Source organism: Diadema antillarum, unplaced genomic scaffold, assembly GCF_040938485.1.
Source record: "Diadema antillarum isolate AM-2024a unplaced genomic scaffold, OU_Dant_1.0 seq00000081_RagTag, whole genome shotgun sequence".
NCBI classification, from domain to species: domain Eukaryota; kingdom Metazoa; phylum Echinodermata; class Echinoidea; order Diadematoida; family Diadematidae; genus Diadema; species Diadema antillarum.
This window is the reverse complement of record NW_027271174.1, coordinates 462,732-473,680: the sequence shown is the minus strand read 5'-3', so window position 1 is coordinate 473,680 and position 10,949 is coordinate 462,732. Positions and strand designations below refer to the sequence as shown.

General features: G+C 38.7%; 1 protein-coding gene across 1 annotated transcript; it reads right to left on the bottom strand.

Annotated features, from left to right (window-relative positions):
* Positions 1-2,118: 2,118 nt before the first annotated feature.
* LOC139726206 (monocarboxylate transporter 7-like) lies at positions 2,119-9,933 on the bottom strand. Its single transcript, XM_071637275.1, has 5 exons — positions 9,738-9,933; positions 8,011-8,160; positions 4,017-4,249; positions 3,696-3,910; positions 2,119-2,131 (listed from the first exon to the last, which is right to left on the bottom strand). Exons 1-5 carry the CDS (start codon positions 9,931-9,933, stop codon positions 2,119-2,121), a joined length of 807 nt encoding a protein of 268 aa, XP_071493376.1.
* Positions 9,934-10,949: the final 1,016 nt, after the last annotated feature.

The window sequence follows — 10,949 nt, the reverse complement described above, 5'->3', positions numbered from 1 at the left end:
TGCTCCGTGTGACTCCTCAGTCTCTAAATTTGTCCCAGGGAAATCTGAATCTACTGGCATCCATGGATCCATGCTCTGCAGAACAACACTTGGTTGCAGTGAACCATCTAATAACTTCGAACTTGGAATTGGTTCCTCCATTTGTGTATCTCCAACAAAGCTTACCAGTGTGTGAAGATCAAATAGGTTCTAGACGAGAGAGCCTCTCACGTCCTTCCTACTATTTACTAATGATCCTGCCTCTGAATGTGGACCTGATGTGCGAGATGCTTATCCTTCATCTGCTACCTCTCCCATCTGTATTGCAAAGTTCTCAATTTACTTTCACAACTACTGGTAGAACCTTCTTCTGATCTTGCTTTATATCATAGATGGTCCTCCTCCTTCCTATTTGTTTGAAGTCTGATCCTGTCTTCTACCTACTTCCTGTGCAACCCAGTAGCTGTTCCTCATTGCGCAGCCTTGCCTCTATGACTACGATCCTCTTTCAAGGCTAATTCTGTTCCATATTTATGTGCCTTGGTTTGCATTTCTCTAATCATCTTTCTCATTTGTTCATTTAGGTTCTATTGTTGTTGATGTGCAATCCATTCCACAATATGCTGTAGGTCTACATCTGACTAGAGTGTACAGTTCTTGGGTCTTGTAGTCAAATACCAGATAGTAAATCCAAAATACCATATCCAGACATAAGTCCTGTCTCATATCCTTCTCCTTGGTATCATTGACATTAGACTTTTAGAGTCATAGACTTGGTCCCACATTTCAGTCTCTGGACAGAATGCTTTGTTCACTCAATATGTTTTCTACTGCTTATTTCATCTTTTATGAACTCATCTTATTAGGTAGGTTCTACCATGTGTATGTAGGGCTGTACCTGTACCTAATTCTATAGAGTACGATAATATTTCACAAGACGTATGCCTGCCTTTATCCAGCAGGGCAAAATGTACACTGCACTGTATTCTAACGTTGTTAGTGCCTGTACAAGTACTCACAGTCACACTCGCAGTTCACCTAGCAAATCCAAACACTGAAACCATTGCCATTGTCATTCCATTTGTTGCATCTGACTCTGTGTTGGCTCCAGTTGAACTCGCCTCAATGTAACGTTACTCTGTTAGACCGTCGAGGGTGGGTAGTGACCAACGTTATGCTGTCATCATAAATGCCTTGACTCGTTGAGAGTTGAAATGTAGATTTCTAGCAGTTCTGATCCTCAATATCCAACTCAAAATCGTAATAACTGCTACTGCTAGACCTGTCCCTTTAACTCATCGAGTCATGAACTGTGCAGCTGAACAGCTAACCAAAGTTTCCTTTAACTAAGAATGTACGCGCCGAGGTCCTATGTGTGATCTTGCGACTTTGTGTATGTTGTCCACCATTAAATACACATGTTCATCCTTCCTTTCAGCTGTTCCTTTCACTCTCGACGTTTCACGTACACACAGTCACAGACGGTAGGGGGGTATTCGCCGTACTAAACAGCCACACGCCTACAGGCACCTTACACGCTCCCATATACTGACATCGATGTTTCTTCCGTGCTATGTAACAGCATCCTAAACCTCCTAATAGCTGTACTGCGCACCAACACACTGTTCATCGTGCACCACACCGTTGATTGTCGTACTCACATGCGACACACGCAGTGATAGTAATCACAGATTTGGATCTCATCTGGCGGTCAAATGAACAATTCCCTTCCTTTTATTTTGATCCAAACCAAGTGGCAAATATCACACAATATGAGCAAAGAAAACAACGTAAGCAATGAGAGGTTAAAGGAAACTTGTAGGTTTCCACCCCTACCTCTGGTTCTCTACCTTCTGCTCTTCATGACCCTTTTCCTGCCTATCTCTAACAGCAGTCTTCACTTCACCTCTGAAGCTCTTTTCTTACCCTGGCGCCTCACCTCTCCTCTCTCCCTAACAACCAACATACATGTGACTTTTCCTATGTTCAACACTAGATGGCGCAAATGAAACAAATGCATGGAACGGCTCCTACAATTGTAGTTATGCTTTATAACATCGTGAAAACAGGACTAGAAAAAAGACCAAGACCTCGAAACCGACGACCATCATAAAGGAAGAGTTGAAACCAGCGAACCTATCAGCCGCAAACCCTGCAAGAAAAGAAAGATTAAGACGAAAGAATAAGAGGTAAAATGAAAAGAAAGACGGACATGAACACAAATATGAACATTTTGTTCTTTTATATCTCTCCTCTTGTACATAGACCTAATAAAATGGAAGGAACTGTTCGTATATTTTTTTCAAGAATTCTGTAACTTCTATACCTACTACCAGGCAAGGAAATATTGGATGTAAAGCTTGACTGGTCATCTGCAGTGTAAAACGATCAAAAAACAAAAGAAATAGTGGGTAAAGCGATCTGGGAGCTACAAACGATTTGGATGGCCTTTACGTTCCTGCAAGCGGTAACATTAACGATACGCCGGTTGTATTTCGCTTCTAATCGCCTAATCCTTTCAAAATATCAAGATAATCATAGTCATTTTTTTTTAACTCCCCGTGAATCTGCAACTGTAGAACAGCTAACCGTAAGGTTTATTCTACATGTTTGTATGGAGTGTAAGTACTGGCCTTTTGTCAAGGCCCTCTCGCGACAGCGCTCGGATTCGCGCTCGGCTCGGCTCTCTTCACCATTATTCAGCGAGAGGGCCTTGACAAAAGGCTATGTAAGTACAAGCTCTTTCAAATCATACAATATTTCCAGGCTAAACAAGCTAGAATCACCATTTGAATTAGTAACGCAACAGTCCGATAAGGTATATTGTTTATTGCATACGCCATACAGGCACGTGCAGATTGTATGGCATTTTATTTATCAGCAAAGGATGAAGTTTGACTGGAATTTTTGAGTATATGAAGGAAATTAATACCGACACATAAATAAATCTAATACAGAGATTTATGAACTGAAAATATGTTTGAGATCCATCTCACTTGAAAAGAAATTCGCCTTGAGCTTTGGTTGTTTCTGTTGTTCTTGTTTTCTTATAAGTGTTTCGTTAAAAAGCCCGTAATAGTATTGGTCCCGAACAAGTACGATGCGTCTTCAGTCAATGTCAGGAGAAACCACCATGAAATCACATCAAGAAGTCACAAGCTAAGACTATTCACTTAAAAACGTGCCCCCAAATCAACAAAATTGGTAAATTAGTAACACAGAAAATTATGAAAGTTACCTGAAAGGTAAGTACCGGCAAACGCCCCTACTCCAACCTGAAACTCCCCAAAACCCAAAGCGATGGAGTGAGAGCCAGGCGATACCAGATGGCGTATTATTATGGCAACCATTAACCCGCGACCGGCCATGGTGAATGAAGACAAGACTGATGTTACGTATATGGCAGCCGACCTGAAGATGAGGACGTCACAAAGTACTGTGAGGGCACTCAGCAAGGTAAGACACAGGTGGATTTCATGAAGTTTAGAAGTTTTCTCTGTGAGAAGTGCAATGACAATGCGACTCGTGATGTTCGCAACAGCTACACAGACGGTGACCAGGATTGCAAAATAAATTGTCATTCCACTTTCAATGGCGCGAGGTATAAGGAAAGCATGCCATGCTCCATAAGCCATACCAAATGGTGCCATAGCTGCTAGGAATAGAGTTAATGATGGATTCCTGTAAAATTCTGAATTTCTTAAAGCATTTCTAACCATTGTCCAAGTACTTTCAGTCTGTACGGGATTGCTGTTTCTCGGTTGAAGCTTGTTCGCAGGGTCAAACCAAGAGTCTCCAACGTCTGACGGTCTCCCTCGGCGTTGATCACCTGACGTATCATCAGAGCGTTCGAGTAGCACTTCATTTTCAGCTGCTGTGTGTGGATCTCTCTTTGAGGAAACTCTGAAGAGGCCTTGAGAGCCTCTGCCGTCTAATTCACACAATGCATTGTCATTGATTAATGTTTCCTCTGAAACATCGCCACATAAAGGAACTGTCTCCTCTTTCTTTGCCTCATTTCGAGAGGATGCAGGCACCTTCGGACGAATCGCAGCGATCATTGGAATGAGATTCCCCATTAGCCCACCCAGGATCAACATGGCGCCTCTCCAGCCGTACACGTTCATCAGGAACTCTCCGAGCAGCGGGATGACGGACATACCTGCGGCGAAACCGGTAGATCCTATGCTGAGAAACAGACCAAAGTGTGTCCTTGCCTGCTCGCTGAGTTCCAACAGTATGCACATCAACATGAATGAAAAGCCCACACCTAGCAATAGAGTTTTGACAAAAAAAGAAAAGAAAGCAAAGTTCCGTTGGCTATTGAGGCATATAGAATGCTAAACCACAATTTTTTACTTTGGGATATCCAGATTTGAATAAAAGCCTGATTTTACGGAACCCGCAAAGAAAAAAAAATTGCGAAGGACGCGAGTGGCAAAATCCAATATTCGGACAAATTTTTCTCCGAGTGTGTTCAGACAATGAGGCCGAAAACCATCACTGCAGAAAAGTAAGCAAACATTGATTTTTGATTATACCGTATAACGCCAGGCTATCCCAAAAGCATGAATAAGCAATTATACGGAATCATGTATAAAGTTTTATAATAGGTCATTAGAAATTCCCAAAATAAGAATAGGAATAAGAAAGCAGAAAAGAAGAATTCAAGATGTTTCAACCAAACAGTTTTACAAACTGTTGTGTACACATTGTCCCGATAGTAACAGATGTTGTATACACTGGGAAAAGATATTCGACTCATCATTTGACTGGATGAATATATTCAAAAGAAACTTATGTTATTGTAAAGAAAACAAATTGAAAGAATTTGATTTTAAGATTTCATACAATCTACCATCAGTTAAAACGAATTTGTACAGATGACACATCAAAAGAGATGGAAAATGCGAGCATTGCGGTGTAGATGAAGACAATCTACATGCGTTTATTGAGTGTAAATTAAATAAGATATTCTTCTTTTTGTATCTAACAGTTATAATCAAAATTATACATAATGTTGATTTTGAGATAACAGGAATGCATCTGTTAAAAGCCCATAAGGAGACTGAATTAGATTTGTTTTTGACAATTGCCTTTTGGTGTATTTATAGATATATACTGTTAAGAAATAAAACCGGAAAAGAATGTCGTGAAACTAATTTGCAACATTTGTTTGAAAGAAAATTTTTTAAAAGAATAGAGGAAGATTTGAATATTAAGAAAACACATTATAATTTACCAAAGCAAATGAAGTATATTGTGTAAATAGTTCGTAGTGTTTTTTTTTTTTTTACCTCAAGAATTTCCTTTGAAGCTCAGTGTATTTTCTTTTTCCACTTTTGGAATAGTGTGATATAAAATGTTGAATTATGGAGGCAATAAATACCCTGTTGGGGTAAAAAAAATCATTGCGTTGTTTGGGCGAAGATCTCACGACGTAATATGTGCGAATGACGTGTGTACAATTGTTAAAGTACAGCCAGTTACGTCAATGAAAAACAAGCGATGGAAATGCAAACAACGATTTTTTTTTTTTATCTTGGTAGAAATGCTTCCAAGGAGAGTTGGTAGCTGGCTTAAATTGAAGTTTTGTCTTTCCTGCATATTTTTTCTTTACCATAACTTCTCTGTTGTGTGTGTGTCCCTACATTTTTTTTTTCTGAGGACCTACCACCACAATTATTGTACTTTTTGCAGGCTTCCCCACAATTGTCTTCAGTTTCAAACTTAATTCTGGCGTACTTTAGAGTCTTTGTTAAGTGTCTAGTTCTGTGAATCTTTTTTTTTTATATCAAACATTTCGTTTTCTTTGTTTGTTTTATTTTTATTACCGTACCGTGTTTTTCTCTTGGATGTAGGCAACGATTTTCATTTGTAGAAAACGTAGAGCTTTAAAGAAATCACACACCAAGGGTTCGAATTTTCCCCAAAACATGTGGTAAACGTTGGTGAGAATGTCTCAAAAGGTACGCGAACAGTTTGCGGTTATATCGAAAAATGATCGGAAGGACATTAACCAAAGTTTCGGGATCTGTTTGGGGTTTCACGAAGATTTTGCGAACATCGCGCACGTCTTGCGAAGATCTTGCGGATATCACAAGGCTTTAAAGACATTTCCTTTCTTTTTTTGGAGAACAAATCACGAGCAAATCACGACCCAGTATGTGGAAAATGTTCGCAAAGAAAAAAAAATCATTTTTTTTTTTGTGGAATGCAGAATTTTTGCCATTCATGTCATCTGCCAAATAATATGTAAGCTTGGTGATCCATGTCAACAAAAGATACAGCTTTCACATTGGGCGCTGCCCAGGAAAAAACAGTGTGTGTGTGTGTGTGCGTTGAATGTGAAAGCTGTATCTTTTGTTGACGTGGATCAACGAGCTTACACAATTCACCGTATGGAACGCGTGGCGCACCCAAATTATCATCTCATAAGTCGCAAAAATCCGGCGAAATTTGAAAATGAGTGCATTTACAGAAATTGGCGTATAATAAAAAGTACTGAACCCAATTAAATAATTTTGGTATCATTGTCTTCTACGGAAGATGTTCTTTCTAATAACGTCAAAAATATATCACTTTTAGAACGCAAAATACTGAGAAACCACCGTTCCACTTTTTTTGAGACACTCGGTATAGAGCCAGATCACTGAGAGTAAATGAGTAATTACACAAAATTGTATTTGTACGATTTCTGATGTTTGTACATAAGTTTTAAGTTTAGACAGAACATGTATATCACAGCTGAGTAAGAATGGTGAATAAAGTGCTCGGATAAATTTGCATAATACATAATTGAGCGCGTAAGTTAGGACATTCTTCAAAACGGCAAGTGAGATAGAGTTTGAATTTTCATTTCAGCCATAGTAGCAAGCTCTATTAAGCATTTAGTGGGCCTTCTCAATTGATATTCTCTGTGTAATGGAGTCATGATGATTCATTAGTTTGCTCATCGATACGTGATACGGATAGATGTATTAATACATCTATCTTTATCACATATCACATACAATATAAATGAAAGTGTATTCATATGGATATGAGATACTATAAAAGTCAACAAGAGATACAATGACAACAAGAGATTTTAGTTGCATATGCATGTCAGAAAACGCAAGGATGTATTCAAACAGGGCATGCATGAGTATAACATGTGTTCCATATGCCATGTTTTGTTTTCTGCTCTATTGGTACTGTTCCCTGCTCGAATAAACAAGCTTCACAGCTTCCTATCTCGCTTCCACACGTGAACTATTCCGTGAATGGTATGTGTTACGTTATGCAATGCGGAGTGTATATGAATGCCTATAGGCATGCGTGAGTGCACGGAAAACAACCTTTTAACCCATGTGCCGGGTGTATATGTTAAAACGGAGCTGTTCATAGGCCGTTTGACTACTGAGTATGTGAGGGGAAAATGCCAACTGTGTGCTAGTGTATAATGTTATCTGTATTCTGGCTATGTCCGTCACCTTTTACTGTAATTCTGTCAGTTTAGTTGAGTATAAGTAATACGTTATGAGTAATTCGAACTTACATGAAATCATGTATAATATTGATTATGTAGGGCCTATAAACCTAGGCTTATTATTTTCATATTACTTATTTTATAAGGATATTGTATATGATATGATATGATTTGTCACTGTGGAGTCTTCCTCATTAATAAGCAATTCAGAAAAAGGAAATTAAAAAAAATAAATGGCACAGTCGTAGATTTTGTCACCGCTTGACCCGCATGTGTGTCGTTACTGACTCCAAAGTTTATGAAGGTGATTATGGGCTTTAGACGGGGTAAAAATTTAATGTCCCCCCTTCCACACCTGGGAGGAATTTGAAGAAGTGAAATTCAACAATCTAGAACACACTTTTGGCAGCACATTTGAAAAATCAAAATGTTTTATATCTCTCTAGAAATCCTAACAAATACAGTTAACGTTTACAATGAGACTGAGAAAAAAAAAACTTAACAAAGAAAAGGTGTCAGTTTGTGTGCCTCCATACTCCAAATACCATAGAGTATCTTACCAGAGAGTCCAAGGCTAGCTGAAAACTGCACGTAGTTTACTGCCAAGCTAGCCAAGACGAGCCCGAGTGAGGATAGAAGCGGCCCAGCAATGAGCATCATGCGGCGTGAGAATGACGGGAGACGGCCGTAGAAATATCCCACAAGAGGAGCTTGGAAATAAGCAAATTGTTCAGCAACAGGTATATATTCATCAATGAAACATAGGATCAATAGTAGCCATCAAAACTATTCACCATGGCTGATCACTGACAGATCAAGTCTAGAGATGGAGTACTCGTGTTAAGAAATTCATGCACATACGTAGGTATAGGTGTAGTAGAGGCTTACTCTCAAACTAAACGGTGACAGTCAGAAGGAATCATAAAAACGAAATTGCAAGATGTATAGGTCTATACTTGAGACTGAAAATTATACAGACCTTTAGGACTCTAAATGAAGACGTGTAATTCTAGTTTGTACCTAAAACATTAGAAATACTGTAGTAACCTGAGAAAAATCTGAGCATTGTAATTAAAAGCCGATATTACGTGTAAAAATACTCTTATAAAAACATTTTTATAACAACTGCTTTTTCTCAATTGAAAATGTAAAAAAAGGAGTTCTTTCAGTGTTTGATGTTATCCAAAGCCATAATGTTACAGTTGTATTTCAACGCAGAATATACATGTATATATATATATATATATATATATATATATATAATAATAATAATAATAATAATAATAATAATGACCGTGCATCTCAAAACAAACAAAAAGTCACACCCCTTGATTTTACCTGAGGACACAAAACAGATGAAGTGGGTCAACTAAGTCAATCTTGAGTTTTTCATATTTTCTGAACTTTTTTCTGAATCTTTATTCTAAATTATTCTTTATTTAAAATTATTCTTTAGTATGGAATCATAAAACGAATGGGAAAGTGTGTTTCCGCAGTTTTCTACAACCCCTTTTCTGGGAGAGTAGATAGTTCAGGTAGGTTTATGAGAGGACCTTTTCAATTTCTTGAAATCCTTTGTACACTCTTCACTTTCAAGTCTAATTACTTTTGAAAAGATAATGCTACTGCGTTGAAAGTTTGCATTAATCATGGACGGAATGTGTTACTAGAACATGCTCAATTTCAGCGTAATTTGATAATCCCTTCATTGCCGTTGCTCTGGTGGTTGACATTCGGTGTTTTGTCCCTTTCATGGCAAAGCTGGCGCGACTTGGTAGACCCTATACTTCAGAGCCTCTTTTCTCAGTTCACACTTTTCCAGAGTGTGTGCTTTCTTTCCAGCATTTAGGTAGGTTAGGGGAGTTCATTTGAATTGAGTTATACATCATTTCAATGCTTAGAGTCTGCTTTTCAGAATTTGTCCTTAACTAAAAATCCACGTCTGGCGACCTTTTTGTTAGTTTTGTGAAGAAGGGTCACATGTCTGCTGTCTGATCACAATACATTAGCAGTGAGTGTAACAGAAATATGTATGAATAGACATACACGTTATTGTGTAGTAACTGTAGGGTAGTTTTTAGTTATCAGACAAGGATAACATGATGCAAATTGTGCCAAGCATCGTTCAATAGTTGGTAGGCGCTTGAAGGCGAGGCTTATTCTCTCCCATGATGTCTTGTGACATTAATCAGGTTCCTTCCTCTGATAAGCTATAAGTTTTCCTTATTACACCATGATTATGACATTCACAAATCTCCCTTTACGGGCGAATGTTAGAAGACCTTACCTGGAGAGGAAATACAGGCCGAAAACAAGCCCAATGCCACCCCGATGCCTGTGTCAGATTCGCCCAAACTCGCCTGAATGTTGGAGAGGAAGACCCCGACGCTCTTGATAACACCCATCTGAAAAGCCGATCTAATGAACATCACAGCGACAAGAAGCGCTGGCTGACAGTAGGCAGATGTTTCCCTGGTAGACATTCTGTCCATGAACCAATAACGCTATTCAAGCGAAGGGTTCTATTCCTATAGCTACAAATCATGTCATGTTACCTCGGCAAGCTGGTAAAGAAAGCACTCTTGGTGGTCTTCAGTAAAACTTGAGTTGTGAAAGTCAGCATCCCGGTCAGAGTCAGTGGCATTAAAAAGGCATAAGCTGATCCTCGGACCACTATTTCACTGCCAAAATTTACGTACAATTCCATGCATTCCCATGTATCCGACTTCATTCTTTTTCGTCAAATACAGACAGTAGGAGTGCACAACACCGCGAGTTCTATTACGTTATTCCCAGAGGATCAATGGCTACGCAAATTTTAACAGCCAGTGTGCATCTGCATAACATTTTGGTTCCGTATGGGTGATCGTAAGCCTATTTCATCGCGAGAGATACTAAGTAGAGCCAGATTTGGGCCTCATTTCGCACTGTCGTTCCCAAACATTGTTTTTATGTGATTCAACGATTCGGAGTCCTGAATCTGAATCCTTATTGAAGCAACTTCCGGGGTTTAAAGACATTCAAGTTTTCTGCTAAAGTGGCAGGCAATACTAACAATATATAAAATCCATATACGTATATTTGCTTGCAAATGGTGAAAATTTGTGTAAGTAAAAACATTTCCATGTTGAAAATTAGTCAGACTTTTGCTCATGGAATGTAGTTTTTCAGTGCCGCCATTTAAACTAGATAACCATGATACAAGAGGGCTATTGATAAACAAGCGAATTAGGAGGAAAAGTTGTCATAATTGTCCACATAAAGTTTCTTAACAGCGTTAACACAAGTGTTGCAGGTCAATGTATAGAATTCATGGTTAGTTGTAATGTGTGACCCAAGCAAGGTGCCCTATTTTTAAGAATTAATGCATATAGGTTAACAATAAGTCAGGGTGTGAAAAGAAAGGATCTGGAACTTAGAAGTTGGATATCCTTGTGCAACAGAATGTTCAAGAATGGTTGAAGCAACCTATACAGACGAGGTTGCAAAGACGTCATCA

Bases quoted from the DNA above. Each gene is read 5' to 3' on its own strand.
- LOC139726206 (XM_071637275.1), bottom strand. From the start codon at position 9,933: ATGTCTACCAGGGAAACATCTGCCTACTGTCAGCCAGCGCTTCTTGTC. The intron at 4,250-8,010 runs GTAAGATACTCT...CTCTATTGCTAG, and splicing joins AGCTAGCCTTGGACTCTCTG to GTGTGGGCTTTTCATTCATG. The intron at 3,911-4,016 runs GTGCCTGCATCC...TGTGTGAATTAG, and splicing joins TCGCTGCGATTCGTCCGAAG to ACGGCAGAGGCTCTCAAGGC.